At 40.3% G+C, this 19078-nt stretch overlaps 2 protein-coding genes across 4 annotated transcripts in view; one reads left to right on the forward strand and one right to left on the reverse strand.

Moving 5' to 3' along the window:
- The window catches only part of LOC145442933 (uncharacterized), a 356044-nt gene that overhangs the window by 288216 nt on the left and 48750 nt on the right, over positions 1-19078 (forward strand). The window lies entirely within an intron of this gene.
- LOC145443361 (THAP domain-containing protein 5-like) lies at positions 4253-6895 on the reverse strand. The gene is made up of 3 exons (XM_080321337.1): positions 6490-6895; positions 5605-5803; positions 4253-5507 (listed from the first exon to the last, which is right to left on the reverse strand). The coding sequence occupies exons 1-3, from the start codon at positions 6657-6659 to the stop codon at positions 5346-5348; spliced, it is 531 nt and encodes a 176-aa protein (XP_080177463.1). The 5' UTR covers positions 6660-6895; the 3' UTR covers positions 4253-5345.

A 19078-nucleotide genomic window follows, 5' to 3' on the forward strand; every position in this document is an offset into this window, starting at 1 on the left:
TAGGACACTATGCTTGAACGCTGTAGACTGCATCCATCTGACCGTGACCATTCTGCTGGCTGAACAATCGAGTCGTCATTCTAGTGACGTCATAGCAGTGCTTTTCAACCTTTTTGAGCTCATTTCGCACTTTTTTGCAAAATAAATTTCATTCGCTCAAACTGACTTGAAATTGTTGTCCAAAAAGAAGATGAAGATACTTAACAACATTTTGTTCAGATGTGCGATAAATTGACTACTATAGCTTAAGGCCCTAAGGTGCAGCTAGACTCGCAAAATTTTCAAATTGCGATATTTTATGAACAGTCAATCCTGGATTCTCAAAAATTGGTGTGTAAGCTATTCATACCCAACTTCATGTACGGTATAAATTTCAGCATTTCACAGTAATTCCTTGGGCCCAAATTGGGGGGGAGATTGGTGAATCGGACGGTTAGTACGGGGAAACGCCTGTCTCATCAATGGATGCTGAGAGATTCTAACCAAGGCTTCATAAAGTGTTCTGAGGTCTCTAACCACCTTGTGAACTGCTTGAAACTAACGAATTTTCGAAAAAATTACCAAAATATTTGTTTGATATCAGTACGGTGCCGAATTTTCTAATTTTTTTCACAAAATTAAGATCATCAGTAACATAGTAAGTACACCTAAACTCCTATAGCAAAAACAATAAGTTCACAAGGTAGAACAGTCTTATTGCTAGTACTGTGCAAAGTTTGATCAGGATTGAAGGTCACCTGATATCAAAATTTCGTGTCCCCGCGACATCATATTACCAAAAACTAGAAATGGGAGAAAATCAACTTTGAAAATTGAAAAATATTTTGGTGAAAAAGTAATGCAGGTATTTGAAATTTGTTGCTTTTAAATGGTGCAGGCATGCTTTATTCAGTATATAGCCAAATTTGAAGACAATTGAATGTGCCTAAATGCAAAATACGTCGTATAAAGTATGATTGATTTGATGATTTTTTCTCAAAACTGCTATACCATATTCGAAAAATTTGCAAACCTTGAACTAAACATCAGTTAGATGTTGTGAAAATGGAACAACATGTCAAGAATATTGCGACATTGTCAAAATACCCATTTCAGTTGGTATGAGTCAAGATACTACACACATATTTCCCCCTCAACATCTTTCAAACATACAATTTTTAGCATCAATTTCATCATAACACTGCGACACTAATTTGAGTTGCATAACCCTTATGCATAGCCTGTGCAGTGTGCAGTTCCAACATCCTTTGCCGGATGAGCCACAGTCAGGCAATTCACAGTGTTGAGAACAACTGCATCAAAAATGTAGAAATAGCAAGGAAAAACGATTCCGCCGAATCCGAACCATCATTATCAGATGTTGAAGGCGGTGAAAGCTCCTATCTTTTTCAAAAGATTTCTTCGATTGTTCAGCTCAGGAACCACTGGTTCTTTTCTACCATGGTTTTATCTTTCCCTATGCCAAATGACTTCGTAGTGTATGTCTTTGTCCTAATCGTCAATTAAGCGATTAGCTAATAGCTATCAACAATATACCAATGCAATCTTGAAAAATATACAATACTAAAAACAACGCTCATAATATCAACGGCTTTCAGCTCTTCCCAGGTAAGCGATCGGCTGCTGGACTGCTGGCCTGCTGAATGTTTTGAAAGTCACGCATCATCGATTAGACATATGGCTCTTCTATTTATTGTATAAAATCAGCATGGCAGAGTGCTTATAGACAATAGACACTTACGTGACCTTTGACACGAACCAATCAGGTTGCAGCATGATGTAAACAAAGAACAAGGCCGGGCAAGCTTACTATGAGCGCTTATGGAAAAGCGTTTAAAAATGAAGGTTTTTAGCAAAATTACATTGAATTGGGAATAGCTGACTTTGGTGAATGATAATAACGTAGAGCTAGTATGTATTTGCAGTGTTCTAACCTACAATAAACATGAATGGTGGCAAGCACTCGTCAGCATGGTATGTCCAAATAAATGGATTTCTGACAACGTTTCGGATGAAGCAACTATTGCTGTATTATCCTTAGTCGTATACTATACTATAGGACTGTTGTACCGAATAGCATGTATTAGATTAATCTTGAGTCAGGATATGTGGGGTATTCATTATGTGGGCTTTGCGCTATCTGCGTTCTATTTATGGAATCGTATATAGTACAGCCTACAGTCTGCATCATTATCTAGCAAATTACTGTTACACTGGACACTTACTTGTCTGCATATTCAATGATCATATTAATATGATAGGCAATATGATCCGTTCCCAGCTGAAATCGACATTTTTTGTTCTAGCTCATGTATTGAATCAATCAGGACAAATGCCGGATAAACACTGTGCTAATAGCCTGTGTAACTTGGAGATGGCTACTCAGCTCAGACCGTTCCTGGTGTGCGCTTGTACCTTTCCCAGAGCCAATAACATGCATGGAAGAATATGCGGACTTCCTTGTAGTCATCTGAATTCTCATTTTATTAATAAAATGACATATCTATTATTGTACCAAAAATATTGAATCGTGACATAATTAAGATGAAATAATTCTGTGTTTCAGAATGAATCTAATCTGAAATGCAGTCACACTTGATGCCACAATCGACTTGGTGTGTGTCTCGTTTTATTCCACAGTTTTGCTGCATGATGGTGTGGGTTGAAATTGTTGAGAGCAATATATTCAATAATGAGATCAATAGTTGAAATTGGTAGCGGTGATACGTTGCATGAGTCGGACGAGTACGCCTTGATAGGTGCCTGTACAGCAGTGTTGCTCTGTAAAATAAACATATTATATATTTTGTGCAGGCGTGATGGATATCTTTAATGAAGCTGCAGAAAGAGGAAGTCTATGGATAAAACGCAAGAAAATCAAATTTCTGGAAGAAGTAGAAGCACAAAACAGGAAACTCGTACAGGAAAATTACAAATTGACGGACAATTATTGCTAGTGAAGTTCAGTTCTCAGATGAGCATCATAATATCAAAAGATGCGGAGAAGCTGAAATTTTATGCAAGACTACAATAAATTCTTTCTGAATTGCCCAACTTATCCTACTGACGTCAAATTTATAGTAAGCCTATTGCTGTCAGCTTCATTAAATTTCGATTTGGCCATGTAGATATGTGGTTCTTAAAAATGCACCATTTGCATTCATTCATGATTTCTCAAAACTAAAATGATTATTAAGCCCATTTACATGGTCAAGTCGTCTTGAAGCCAAGTCGTCTTGGAGTGACGTCATGAGACGGCTTGTCAAAGTGTTCGAGTTTACATGGTCATGTTTATGAGCATGTTATTATTACATGGTTATGTTTATGGTTATGTTTATGGTTATGTTTATGTTATGTTTATGGTTATGTTACATGGTTATGATTATTTACATGGTTATGTCTATGAGCATGTAAACTGCATCATGCAGGCGTCTACTGTATCTATAGGTAGTAAAAGCATATATGGCTATGACCACCAGCTTCAAGTTATTACCAGAGACTGCCTCAGAATCAGCCTGGCCTCGATTCAAAATCTTCTCACTACAATGGCGCTGATGTCAATGCTATCGCTGCCAGCTACGTGGTGGCTATGAATACCACTGGCGGAGGAAAATTCAGCATCATGTGACATGACAAAGGCACAGCTACAATCAAAGTTATAGGATCTAATTGTTATTCTACTTATTCATTGTGTCAAAGTAGTCGAAATAAATTGTAGAAAGTGAAAGTGAGGATATGTGAGTTATGTGTAGCAATATGGGTTAGCGATTTCTGCAGAGGTGATCAAATGAGAGAAATAATATATTTATATCATTAAATGAGAGATACAAGATGAATGCATGAGTCCGTTTAGATCGGGGTAGAATTGCCTAGTACTCACTGAAATTGACGCTATGTTGGTTACAACAATCTGCACTCGGAGTTTATTATCGTTATTGATTTGATCAGATCAATCATCGATGAAAAGATAGCAAGGTAACGCAACGACCTGAGGTAATCTACAAAATCTACACCCACCCACCTTTCGTTGCCTGCTAGATGAAGCATTCCTACCTGGTGCATTTTCGGATCAACCATTTCTGGGATCACGCAGTTGCTGCCTACCTGATCCCTTTCTTCCCTACAAGACGATACATTACAACCTGGCTTTCGATCAACCATTTCTGGGATCACACGAAATACCGCGCTGTACTGTCTAGTACCCAAACTTTCGTTTTCAGAAACACTAGCTTCAGTCATGAGAAACGCAAGGTTATGAATGATTTTTCTATTAAAATAAGTAACATAAAAAAAATAAAAACAGAAATATATTAATTAATTGTTATTGACTTGACGTCACCCTCGACGTAATTGAGGGTGATCTGAAAGTAAAATGTGGGAGAAGTTAGGGCTTAACATCTGCGAACGAGGTACAATAAACGAACCAATTCTGGTCGAAGCTGCAATTTAAAAGACCAAATTTGCTGACCACTCCCATCTAGCAAAGTACCCATTCTGCTAGGCGGTTTCTGATGAGTTTGAGCATTTGACTAGGACTAAAATTACTTGGATTTGATGATTGGGTAAATATGGACCGGGAAAACTAGACTCAATGTTCCTGGACGATATGTTTGCCCGCAATGCGGAAAGCCAAGCGGAGTGGCAGGAAAGCCCGTCGCATGTCAATGAAGCAACAGTTGCACCGGTTTCGTTAAGCTTGTTCATGCAAATTTCAACCAAATTTGCTCGTTCCGATCCTGTCAAACCATTAATGAAAAAGAATCCAAGCGGAATCTTCCAGGATGAATTGACGCAAACAGCCATAACAACTAATACATCTCTTGCCAGTGGCAAAGAATCATCGTCCTCGCAGTCAGTACCCATGTCTACATATCCTCGATATCTTCTTCCATCCCAAAAAACCTTTTTGCGGATCGACATTTCATCCATCATTATGGAACATATTACAGGAGCTGTTGATGCCTCTACTTTTCCTCTGATAGCAGAAAACGCAATACCAGTAAAGCCAGGCTCAGCGGGAAGTTTTCCATACCAGCGTCTTATCACATTCGGATGGGGAAGAGCGAGTTGAAAATTTTGACGCACAAAATTGTATGCCTTAGCAGAATAATACTGCAGCGTCATTGCAAAAATATTGCAGTTCTTTAGAGTATTTGACTCCTCTTCCACCAACTTGTAGCTTCACAGCAACAGCTCACTTGGTAGACGACTGAATTTTTGTGGCATTACTTCTCCGCACAAATCGCTGATCAAATTTTTTTTTTCAGAGATGCAATGACCTCATCCAGAGTTTTCACTTTTTTTTTCAGGCGGCATGTCCTCATTTTGGCAGCATGCAACCCCTTTTAAATTTGTACCACTCCACGGCGTTGCTGTTGAATCAGCTTTTGGGGAGAAGTACGTGCACAGTAACTGCGGTCGTGGAGAACTGCTTCACCAGTTTGTGCTTTACAATAACGTTTCTTATCTTGAAGTGTTGCTGGTCTTGCTTGCCGTTTGTTGGAAGCCTGAAATTCACGAATTTCACATCAACAGAGGCTAGGGTAAGGGTATATACTTATATAAACTTAACTTTAGAAGTAAATATATAAATGTCTACTGTACCTTTGACCTCATATATTTCGGAAAGTTCAGAAATCTCGTTGGCACCGCATTCTCCCTCAAACGTATCAACTGGCCCACATGGTAAATGGCACTTTCCGGAAAATGATCGGAGCAGATAACTGACGATCTTGATGGGACCCAGTTTTTTCTTTTCATGCTTTCTAACCATCTTCCTTTCAGCGATTCATTAGTAGGAAAGCTGCATTATATGGAGCATTGTATGAAGCAAAGCACACTAAATAGTCAATTCTTTGTTATGAGCTATGATAAAAGCAGAAGGGACATAAAATAACTTGTCCGATAAAATTATACATCTGCCACTTTTCACTCCATAGGCTATTGTATTCAAGATTGACGCAGCCTTCTAAAGGTAAAGCAGTTCAAAGGTAAACCTTGAAAAATATTTTTGAATAAATAAATTGACAGTTTCGCACAAAGCTATAAGGACTAAAGATGAACTCGACTATGGAATTTGCAAATTCCACAGTATTTGTTTAGCATCTGAAAAAGATATCCTGTTTTAACTATGCTGATGAAAACCCATCTAGGCCATTAATTGAATCTTTTCCTTGTATTCCTACTCTTGCCTACATAGCATAAGCAAGAATTGAATACCAAACTGATTATTGGCCGAACTGCTTGTACTCGATCATGGACAAAATACGAAGAGTGAGATGGACATTATTACAGATTATTACAGATATTGATGATGAACATTACATAGAGGATATGGTGACACGGATTTCTGCTGGTAGTCTGGTCTGGTCATTTCATTCATATAGCTGCAACGAAATGTTCTGCTATCACTTTACCATGACCTGTTCATTACAACTGTGACTGATCTGGGCATGTCTGGCTGCTATGCTTATTCTGTTATTCACTTACCGGTGAAAATTTCTGGGGTATCGACGCTTTACCATCGACTCTTCATCACTACTGCCGTTACTATTACTTCTCCCATACGACTCACTGGATATCTTCTTCCGCCTTTTACTACACCCATAGGCACAGCAAAGGCTACCACTACCACCTGATGAACGTACTATCTTCGACATGTCGAATTACACAGAATATCAATATACTGACACGAGATATTGGGCTGAAACAAATCCTGAATGTTAGAATAATTAGTCATTCAAAGCTCTATACGCATACAATACTACAGAACTAACACGAATCAAATATATTCAAACACTGACCGCTTTTCCATAAGCCCCTGTACTAAATCGATTAACCGAGCACCCACAATGCATCTGCGCATTGGGATCACGCAAATTTGCTTAGCCTGAGATAGCAGTAGTTCGGGGCTTGGGTTGCTCCCACAAGTGACACAGGCGTATCGCGAACAACCCAAAAATACATAAGATAGGGTGATTTATTCGACACCGTTTATACTCGATGACTTGAAATTGACTCGTAAATTTTGCTCCGAGTCACGAGTCAATCCACATTTTTGAAGCGCCGAGTCAAGTCAAGTCAAGTCATTTTTGCAAAGTGACTCGAGTCAAGTCAAGTCATACGAAAAAGTTGACTCGAGTCTGACTCGAGTCAAGTCATGACTCGAGTCATCCCAACACTGGACCCTAGGATGTAATATTACATCTTGGGGCACAGCAGTACTGCGGCATACCTTCGTTGAGAGCTTACAATCCTCATCAATCAAACTACAAAGACGACTCACGGTACTGATCGGTTGTCAAAAGCTCTCAGTAAGTTCTCTAGCATAAGTTAACAACTCAAGTCTAGCGCCACTAGCGGATATACTGATTTTGCTTGACGGACCCTATTGTCTCCTCAATCTTTGTCCCTAAGTCGTGTACGTAGCGCTCCATGAAATACTTCGTAGCTTTCTCCGCGGTGTTAGAAGAAGATGCTGTTCCACTCAAATCCAGAAATTCGATAGAATCTCCATAGCTTTCAAGTTTCATAATCAATACACTAAAATTGTGATGTGTGGCAGAAGCTGTATTTTATAGCATATATCTCTGAACATGAGATATGCTTGAAAATTTCGCTTTAGACCTGGAGCCTATGAAATCGTCAACATATGCATTACCACAATCCTATGATATAGTATATAACAATCGTCGCTTAATCCGAAAAGTTGTCAAAAATCCATGCATTTGAACACAGCACGCTGATGCGTACTTGCCACCATTCATGGTCATCCTAGACTAAAAGCTGCAACTACATACTAGCTCTACGCTATTAGTATTCATTAAGGCCAGTCATCCCCAATTCAACGTAATTTTGCTTAAAACCTTCATTTTTCAACCTTTTCCCATAAGAGCTCATAGTAAGCTTGCCCGGCCTTGTTCTTTGTTTACATCCTGCTGCAACCTGATTGGTTCGTGTCAAAGGTCACGTAAGTGTCTATTTTGAGTGAGTTTAAATAAATGAAAGTGTATGGGGGGGTGAATTTCAACGAAAATGGGGGATTTGAAATCGTATTTTAACATACTTCTAATTCGAAATCAGACAAGAGCAATACATTTTTGAAAAGAACTAGTTTCATACTTCAAGATTCTGCAATAAAATAAATTTGGAAAATTTTGTGATTCCAGGTGCACCTTAGGGCCTTAAACCAGTGGTTCCCAACCGGTGTGCCAATCGGACTGCTCAGGTGTGCCGCGAGCAAATGTGGTTAACTAGGTCGAAGTATAACAAAAATCCAAATTTTGAGTTAGTCATTGTTGTCTTTTCTATTGAATTTAGTCATTGTTGGCTTTTCTATTGAATTTACGATATCAAGACACGCGATGTGGCGAGGTGGCGGGATAGCGCAGTGGTATATTCCACGGCGTCAACACCAATGGGTTGCGGGTTCGAGTCCGAACGAGGTCGACTTCAGAATTCCTACCTAAGTGTTTGAGGTTTATCTAGGCTCCTCCTCGCCATCTCATCCGCGTAAGCGTTGTCTTACTAAAAGCCTAGAAGTGGGCCGTGCTACAAGTCGCCAAATACGGAATCAAAAATGCAGAAAATCGGCCTTGTGCAAATGACCGCTGTAGTCGCCAAACACCATGAATAACCCAAACAAACAAGCATGCGATGCACAATCCGATGCAATGAACAGATACAACGATGTCGAGACGGCTATAGTTACAGTATCTCAATCTGGTATCTCAATCAGGCATCCCATTAGGTAATGGATCGAGTCTTTCTCTGGCTGTTTATTGTAAAGACGCTTTGAGCACAGCAATCTCATAAATCTGCGGATAATCTCATAAATCTGTGACGCTTCGCAACTTGCTACTATACCCTGCCATGAATCAAACTGGGGCCTCCACCGTCAATGGGTGTGATACGCCCACATATAGTAGTATTTAGGACGGTGGTAGATAACTAAACTCCAGCAATTGGATCGTGATGTTGAGGTGTGGCCGAAGGTGCTCACCTTTTACTTGTCACCCCATCAGAATCGGGGGCAAAACAAGGACATGACTCAGGTTGATGACCTTTTTCTGTTTCTATTTGTAGTCGTATTCTTCCCATGTCATCGTCATCGATGATCATTTTACACCATACCGATATTGCTTATTTTGATTCTTGAGATGCCAACTTATAGCACGGCCAACTTTTTGTAAGACACTGCTTTTGCAGATCGGAGGACGAGTAAGAGCCTATCAGCCTATATAAACCTCTAACGCCTAGGAAGGCATTCCAATCATCGAGAAACGAACTAATTTGCAAGTGATGTTCACGTTTACAAACTAGAATTGCCAACATAGCCATTCACATTGCGATTGTTGTTAAGTAGCTTGCCAGCACTGCAGATAAAACGTAGGCTCAGGGCGGAACGCAATGTTGCAGGCGACAAATTGGAGAATTGAGAAGTAAAGTTGATCAAATTATATCAGTTAACCCTAGACTGCTCAGGTTGGGGTCAAAAAGACCCCAGGCGAACAAAAATGTGAGCCATATTTTTTTGTGCGGTCGGATTGTTCTTTCCAGACATGTAATCCTCAATGGTGTTATACACTATCATTCGGAATAAAGCATTAGCTGATTATCGCTTATACCTCGCCGCAATGAGCTATTGATTGCGCATGGGTCTGATTTTGCAAGTATAGTGGGCAGACTAAGTAATTATCTCCTCATTGTGATCGGATGGATTTCGACTTTTAGTTGCTGCTTGGCATTGGTTCTGTCACTTGCAGTCTACGAGATGATCAAGAAAATCCTGAAGAAGGTGAAGCTGGCAGTGATGGGTGGTTAGGAAAAGACGGTACCACGTTTTGGAGAAAGACTGCTCCGACTGCCAGTCGAAGTGCAGCGAATATGATAAAGTTTTCACCGGGTCTCACTGGGCCCGCACTAGAAGCTGATAACTGCATTGATTATTGGAAGCTCTTCTTTACACCACAAGTGATAGATTTACTTGTTGAATTTACAAACAAGAAGACACCTGAAGAAGCCCAAAACTACAAAGAGAAGTGCAGGGTAGGGCCAAGTAATTCGGTGGAGATGGAAGCTGTCATTGGTCTTCTTCTTCTGGCTAGGGTTCATAAAGCTCATGATTGTCACTTGATGAGTTTTGATATCTTCAAGGTAACAATGTCATGCGAAAGATTCCGATTCACTTTGCGATGTCTTCGGCTTGATGACATTACCACACGCGAAGATAGAAAAAATGACAAATTTGCGATAATTCGAACAATATCGGATATAATATTGAACACCTTCAAGAGAAATTACGTGTGGTCTGAATTTGTGACAATTGACGAAATGCTTTGGGGGTTTCGAGGACGGTGTTCTTTCCGACAGTTATTCGAAACGAACCGGCAAAATATGGCATCAAGCTACATGCCCCGTGTGATGCAAAGACTTGCTACACCTACAATTTTGAAATTTATTGCGGGACGTAACTGGACTGGCCGTACAAAGTCGACAACTCGGCCAAAGTAGAAGTGACACGGCTGGTGTCTGATATATCAGGATCTGGCCGAAACATCACATTCGATAACTGGTACACCAGTATACCCTTGATGACATCATTGCTTCACGACCATAAACTGACAGCAGTTGGCACCCTTTGAAAGAACAAGAGAGAGATACCTCCTGCGTTCATTTCTCTGCGGGGGAGGGAGGTGTACAGCAGCATTTTTGGATTTCAAAAATATATGACACTGCTGTCATATCTTCCAAAGGGCAAAGGCTCAAAGAAAATTCTTACCATGGTGAGCAGCCAGCATCACGATGATAAAATTGATGAAAGCTCTGGTGACGCTCGGAAATCAGATATAATAACATTTTATAATCAAACAAAAGGTGGCGTCGACCTGGCAGACAGAATGGTGGCAAACTATTCCTGTTCTCGCAATAGTAAGCGCTGGCCTCTGACGATCTTCTTTGGATTGATGAACTTGTCTGCATGCAACGGCTATATATTATCTTTGCTGGCTGAATGTAACCGCTCGAAGAAACAAACACACAAAGGATTTGCAATGGAAATTGCACTGACCCTAACAAAGAAAAATGCAGTGTCCAGGCAAAGAAAAAAATACTCACTTACGCGTCCGCACAAAATCGCGTCTAAAAGAATTTTTCCGGGAGAAGACAGTACAATTCCACCAGCAACGCTCTCCAAAGCTGCACGTGGCAGATGCTGTCTTTGCGGTAGAGCATAAGACCGGAAAACAACAGAGAAAAGTGGAAAATGTGGGGAATTTGTCTGCCAAACATACTCTGTGAAAATAGTGACATGTCAAGAGTGCATGGAGCCGGATGATTCGGATTGAATCTACTTTGTTGTTGTCGTTGTTACTCTGTTGCATTGTTGTATTGTATTGTCTTGTCTTGTTGTTATTTCTTTGTTATTATAATTAATTGATGGGGGGTGTTTGACCCCATATCGCCATTTGCGTATTGGCGTTACGCCTCAGCCGGAACTTTACAATGGGTAGACAGTAGAGTTCAAAAAGCGAAGATGCATCGTTATAACGTCATGCAAGAGGTTATTAGACAGCTGTATAGCGAAATTGGTAAGACAAAAAGCATATTAACTGATGGGGTCTAATCGACCCCACCAGAGCGATCGTGTAACGATAATCCACCTGAGCAGTCTAGGGTTAACAAACTTCATCGACGCTGAGGTTTATTGACCTGGTTTGTTGGAACTACAATTGAACAGCGACTGGCTGCCTGTAAGACTATCGAGGTATTGCTAACCTCACATGAGCTTACACGATCTGCAAGGAAATGCGTTTGGCATCAATGTATAATATATGCACCTCTACGCCTCTGTATTTGTTAGTGGCGATCGTGATTGGACTCTTCGATGCGACGGTTGATTACATCGACAATGAGGTAGTGGGCAGACTTTAGTGTCAAGCCTATCTTATGAAATTAATCTCAGCCTCAAAAGTTTAAACGAGATCTCAGCATGCCAGTTATGTAGTAACAAGAGGTAATAGCTGATAATGCAAAACCTCACACACGGAATCAAAGAAAGTTCTTCCTGCCGGCAATAAAATTGTAAAAAATGTTTGGGAAGAATTGAAAACGATCCCCATGTCAATTGATACCATTAGTAGAGATAGAAGACAACTTAATTTATTCTTTGAAGCAGAGAAAAATTCTACTTGAGTACTCCGAAAAGGTAGAAAACAGTGACCACCTATGTAAGACTGTAGATACTGCTATACGCATTCTGGTAGTTTGCCTTTGCCGTAAGCCAAAAGAGTCAAGAACCACTGTGCTTGTGTGCCGCGAACTATTTTCATATTCAAAGTGTGCCGTGAGGTCAAAAAGGTTGAGAACCACTGGCTTAAACTATCAAGTGTCTCATTGAAAGGCAATTTTTTTCCCTCGTCCCTTGCAAATGTGAGTTTAGAATGATGGTATTTATGAATATCCTCGTGCCTCGCTCTAATCGAACAGTCATATAAATACAGGGTTACCATATTTTGGAAATCTGTATTAAGGACACTTTTTCAAAATTTTCATACTTACAATACTGGAATAAAATCCTGAAAAATGGTAATTTTTTCCCGACTTTGTGGTACGTTGGCTATAAAAAAAGGTCATTTTTCCGGCTCGGCTCCAGTCGAATTATAGGCTACCCTATATTTAACCAAAATTCTCAAAGAAGAGGGCAAATTCTCAAAAAAGAGGACATTTGGACGTCCTCCGAGTCAAAAAAGAGGACAAATCCTCTTAAAAGAGATCGTACGGGGACCCTATATAAATATGACGATTGTTTAGCGAAAGAAAGCAGAAAGTCAATTTGATGTCATTTTTCCAGCTTGACGCAGACTCAGACGGGCTGATATAGTGTACGTGTACGTCTGCCACCACACCAGCTTTCAAACCAGGCTTTCGGTTACGTAATAATCACAGTGCGAAAATATTAGTTCACTGCTGCTTGTGAGAGCTACGATTAGTGGTGCGTCGTAAGTCAAACAAGTTTATACAATTGCGTCGCAACTACAAAACTTACACTGCCCTTGAATTCCTATTAGGTTTATTTGAATTATTTCACGCCAGAAAAATTAACAATTATTCACGATTTTCATCCGCACTCATCCGCTTTTTCGCACTCATTTTTTTCGCGCTGCTCGCGATTTACCGTTGTCAAATATCTTGTTTATTTGGTACCCTTCCCCCAACAAAAATACGCATGATTTATAGAAATGGGCACTTTGTCGTCGGCTATTACCGCGCACGACCAGACTTGGACAACTAGATAATTCTAGTTGTCTAATTTCACTCAATTAGAGCGAAATGCCAGTAATCTAATTCTAATCTAGTTTGTGAAATGTTTCCATGCTCTAATTCTAATTCTAATCTAATTTGTTAAATGTTTCTATGCTCTAATTTTAGTTCTAATCTAATTCATTATTTTCCTGGAAATGCCTCTTCGTCCGCGGCATTTTGCACCGAGTTAACAAGAATATCCCTCTCGCACAGGGAAATCCAGTGCCAAGGCGCCATCGCATTACTTACATACACCGTACCATCATAGTATTTGTCGTGACGAACAATAGCCATGCTGGCATAGTAGCTTGTAGTCTCCGAACAACATTATAGTTTCGATCACAAACAGTACAGCAGCGATGAAAAAGATAGTTTACACAGGCTTGTTCACTTTCGAGCCCATAACTACATCAAGTAAAAACTGGATGGTGGCTTTAGATCTAACCAAAGAAAATATGTTAGAGAATGAAGTGGAAAGAGATTTCGAAGCAGCGCATGAGATCATGGACTGCGATGTTTTGAGTTACTGGAAAGGAGAAAATAGTTTTCTTCATCTTAAAGCTGCTGGTTGAGAACTCGTAGGCATGACTTCAATATCAGCTTTTTTGCCGTCATGCAATAATGCAATATCGAGACATAATGACCCACACACAGTTGAGCAACCATGTTTTTAAAGCTTTACGATAGTACAACGCTGTGCTCACTAACATGGGCGATGGCTTGGTTACGACAAAAGAAGTAATATTATATCAAGTACATATAAAACATGAAATATCGTGATCATAAACTTAATTTTATTTTGAACTATAAGCTGCGCACGATACTTGACCAGGCTTTTCAGCGACTAACGAATCGATATTGGGGATATGCGGGCATGTTACTAGCGGAAAGACTATCTCATCCTAAAGGTTGATCTTGTGGGAAAGCCCTAGGCCGTTTTTTAAGCGTCTCGGTCTTGGCATTGTCTGGGCCATTTTACGTCAAGGCAATATGCTATTATCAGCTTACTCTCCAACGATGTTTCCCATGGCCGAAACCATTTCAGCTAGTGAGTAGGCTAATAGTGGTGTTTGGCACAGGCAAAAGGAATATTTTGAAACAACTACAATGATTTTATATTTGAAATCAATTTCAGCATTTCAAATTGTTTATCTCGTTTTTCCAAAATCACAAATCAGATCGTTGGCCGCATGTGGCCCGCGTGTTGGTGACCCCTGGTATAGTGCAAAATGAGACAAGCTTGATGTACAGACGTCAACCATTCTCATGTTTATGAGAATGTACTGTGGTTTGATGTGAACTGAGCTTGATTTTCGCTATATTTATTTATAATTCACAATTTCGTTCAATTTTCAATTCTTTGCGAATTCGGAAATTCTAATTCTAATTCTAATCTAATTTGAAAAAAGCTGTGTAGCTCTAATTCTAATTCTAGTCTAATTTGGAAAAATTTAGTAGCTCTAATTCTAGTTCTAATCTAATTTGGAAAAATTTAGTAGCTCTAATTCTAATTCTAATCTAATTTGGAAAATACTATGTAGCTCTAATTCTAATTCTAATCTAATTTAGAAAAGCTAAAAATTTTCTAGTTGTCCAAGTCTGCGCACGACACACCATGACATATGAAGTTACAGGCAATGTTCCCTCTAAGCTGCGCACGTGCGCAAATGCGCAGTGCTGACACGGTCTCTGCGCACAGAAAATCGAAGTTGCGCACGAAAAATCCGAAGTGATGACCCTTTTTTAGCCGTTACTCACTGTTATCCAAGGGTCTGCGCAGTGAGTTGGTAAGTGTGCGCAGACTCCTCAAAAATTAGAGGGAATATTGGTAACAGGCCATGCAACATGCGATTCCGAGAAGTGTGCCAGCACGAACAGCAGCGAGAAGACCTAGGCCGAAAAGGATTGACCTTGCGGTGACCGATAACTTCGTCAATTGTCCATATGCGCCTAAATGGCTGGCGCTGAATGTCCCGGTCCTGGCGATCTTGGCCCCACAAGACAAATGCCATCTCTAAGGAACATTATTTGCCAGTATAGAAATACCAATTTGAGATCGTGTGCGTCGTTTAGTTTAATGCTTTGTTGCGCCAATAGCAGACGATGTATATAAACGTAAGACCTTGGTAGCTTTCACACCCTATTTAACGTCCACTGGCGAATGAATATAACTTTATTAGTTACACGAGCTTTCGGAGCACCGCTCCTTCATCCTTCATCTTTTAGTTTAGTACGTTTTGGTGACTTCAATATCTTTTGACATTGCAGATAGAAGGTCACGAAATAGCATCCTGTAACGAAGTCATTATACTAACGGATACGCCCGAAGATGTTTAATTATTATTTAGGTGCCTTACCTTTTCTAACACAACTCACTCAGCCCTACGGGTAAATTTGATTACGTAAGCAGAGAGAAAAATTGATAGCAATAATATTTGCGAATCCCGGTTATATTGACCAATTCAACCATGAAATATTGATTTTTTTGGCGCTTGGCGCGTTTAGGCATAACAATCCCCCTGAGCGGACACCCAATATAGAAGATATGTAGTGGCAAAAATTGTATAGCGTGAGAGGGCCCCGGGGGCGAAACCACCCCGAAGTCCGGGGTCAAACACCAACGTATTTGTGGAGGGAGGAGGGCTGACGAAGTGCTGTTACATTGTCCTGATTGAGCTAAATTATAACTAAAACTTCGGATGTCCGCGGGGGCCCGTGACTGTCCAAAAGGGGTCCGCGAAGACAGAAAGGTTGAGAACCACTGCTCTAGACAATGCTAGTGTGGTGGGCGTCTGGCGGCTAAGCCCTGGATTCAAATTTTACGGTTGGAATGCTCCTGTCTAAGACCAGTATACTTGCGATGGCATTGACAATTTCTTGGTTTGTTGGGGGGACGAAATAAATGTTCCACAGTAAGTCAAATATTACATACATGTGTAATTACTGTACTAACACAGTATTAGGCGTAATTAAATTTCAAAAGGAAGGATGGTAATGCAATTACTAGTCAATGAGATATATATTTCGATTCGCGGTGCATAAAATTAGCCTGAGTCAGAATCTAGTAGCGTTTTTTAATGAAGGGAATTTACTTGACGCTAGTAACTGGCTTCAAATAATATGAATGAACTCGCACTTCGCGTGTTAGATATATAGAATGACTCGTGATCCGGGGGCAGATTTTCAATTTGATTTTGTAGTTGTCATTAGGTATATCCGCAAAGCAATCTGAACCTCTCAGCCGCACTGGAATTGACCACATGCCCAATGTTTAACATCTATATTTACTGTATTTCGTTTCCATTTAGTTTTTCGACATGGCTTGGCGGTAACGAGTATGCAGACAAAACGGTGTCAGCATACTCGTAACTGCCACCATCACATCCCAATAATATTAAAGTATATCGATAAGTTATGAAAGTAAATGTTACACACCTCATTACCCGCGCAAGCCAAAGGTACGTGGTGCGTGGTACAGATGTCCGTGTGTGGTACTAGAGGTTCTGTTATTCTACCGTTCAATCATGATAAATTATCGAAGTAGAAATACTGCATGGCTTATCGTATCGAAATATCCAAGCGTTTTCCTGCCACCTGGGACTTTGGAACCGAAACTCACAACCTTCCCATGAATTTACAAACTTACTAATATAGTTTATATATTTTTTGTTGCATCGATTCTCGAGTTACTGTGCTAACGCTGGATCAAATAGTATCAAGTCATCATATTTTAAATTATCTCGCGTGACATGGATTCCGTGAAATACTGCGTCCAAATGATTCAATTCACTTTAGCTGAATGAACGCATTCTTCCGTTTCGAATAAAAATGTGTTAGAAGGAAGTAACGGAGCATAATTGTAGGGTAATACAACCTATATGCATAACACCAGTGGCGGCTCGTCCTATAGGGCAACTGGGGCATTGCCCCACCTAAAATTTTGTTCAATAACAGTTCTTTACCATTTATAGACGCACAGCAATCTATATATACCGAAATCACAGCAAAAATCGTATTCTTCTTGTCCTTTCGCTTGTAAATGCCCATATATATAGCGAAGTCTCTGCGAAAATCGAATTCTCTTCCGTGTTTTCGCTTTGCAAATGCCTAGCCGGGGCATGCCCCGGTAGCGCTCATAACAAGCTTTCACTGTCTATTCTCTCAAAGCTGCGCACAATAAAGAAACAGTGATTTACTCTCTCCTATTCATAAAATGACCGAGCAACCGGGGCAACATAGCCTGCTCGCCCTTAAGGTGTGATGTAACAATCGTATCTACATCTGAACTCGGTTACCGTCATATGCGTTTAGTCGACCTTTGCTGGTATAGGTCGATTTTGATGGTGTTTCACACCATGATAATTCTTGAAACTTGGTATGTCATGTCGTGATGGTGGTATTTAACATTGTCCCAAGTTTCAGGGTTTCTACTTAAAGTTTAGGGTAGTAATTCCGTTTCCGAAGTTGAGTGTGTGCTGATTCGTCATGTATCGCAAACAGAATTTACTCAAAAGCCGGTATTGGTATCCATTGATTTTGACGATGTTCCATACCGAGATCGGTCATGACATTTGGTACGGTAAGTCTTAATGTTAGTATTCAACGCGGTACCAAGTTTCAAGTTTGTCACTGTACTGTGTTAGTGGTAATTTCGTTTCCTAAGTCGAGGGAGAGCTGACTCGTCATTTATCGCAAACATATTTTACGCAAAGCCGGTATTGGTCTCCATTGATTTTAACGATGCTCCTTACCTAGATCCGTCATGAGCTTTTGCATGGTATGTCTTGATTTTAGTATCGAACGCTGTGCCAAGTCTCAAGGTTGGCACTCAATGATTAGGGCAGCAATTTCGTTATCAAGGTCGAGTATGTTAAAGATGTGCGCTGATCTGACACTTAGCCTACCTAACGCATTGCGGATTTCACGCAAAAGTCGGCGTATCTGTGTTAACGCTAACTGTGTTCCATACTGAGATAAGTGATGAGATGATGATATCATGAAACAGTTTACTAACATCCTCGGTTTGCATTCAAATATTTACTTTTATTTTATATTCTCCAGTGTCAATTTTGACCGTGAAATTGTGGCCTTCAGGCCATTTGCTTACAATTACAACCCCTGTCAAGCGCGATAGCTGTTTCGTTTTCGATGGCGGCTAACAGCTGATCGCTTGATCAATGATAAGCCTATTCCTCAGTAAATTTTACGCAAAATTCGGTGTTGGTCTGTTTGTATTAATTTTGACAGTGTACCATACCGAAAACGGTCATGAGGCTACTTCTCGTTGATTTCATGTAACAGTGTACCAAGTTTTCGGCTTTCATCCACGTATTTATTCGGTAATATATTTTCCAAAGGCGATTTTGCAGCAGACATATAGACCGTAAGCCGTATGTGTCGTGTGACAGTCTTCAGCATCAAGGCCAAAATATCTCCTATGCTGTATCGGGACCGAATTTCCGAGGCTGCTATCCGTAGTTCTTCAGAATTATGTTTTGGATTCAATATGACATTGTCCAATCTATGAGATAACAATTGCGTATGTGTCCGAACTCGTTGACCTTTCCAGCTAGGCTTACGCAATCTCTCGAGTTTAGTCATTTCCATTTCTGCAGATAATTAGTCAAGTCAGGTATAGTGCGAACATGAGCCGTGTGAAATCTTTGTTCCGCACGCCGTTTACGCAGTTACCACACTTCAAGTCACAGCTCACCGGCGGACCTCTCGCGGCACATACGTTACATCACTGTTGTCGGGAAGTTCGTGTTATCGTAGT

The sequence above is a fragment of the Botryllus schlosseri genome, chromosome 7, assembly GCF_051294905.1.
Source record: "Botryllus schlosseri isolate E-star chromosome 7, Bs_hap1, whole genome shotgun sequence".
In the NCBI taxonomy this organism is placed as follows: domain Eukaryota; kingdom Metazoa; phylum Chordata; class Ascidiacea; order Stolidobranchia; family Styelidae; genus Botryllus; species Botryllus schlosseri.

Bases quoted from the DNA above. Each gene is read 5' to 3' on its own strand.
- LOC145443361 (XM_080321337.1), bottom strand. From the start codon at position 6,659: ATGTCGAAGATAGTACGTTCATCAGGTGGTAGTGGTAGCCTTTGCTGT. The intron at 5,804-6,489 runs GTAAGTGAATAA...CATATAATGCAG, and splicing joins TACCCCAGAAATTTTCACCG to CTTTCCTACTAATGAATCGC. The intron at 5,508-5,604 runs GTACAGTAGACA...CGTGAATTTCAG, and splicing joins CGAAATATATGAGGTCAAAG to GCTTCCAACAAACGGCAAGC.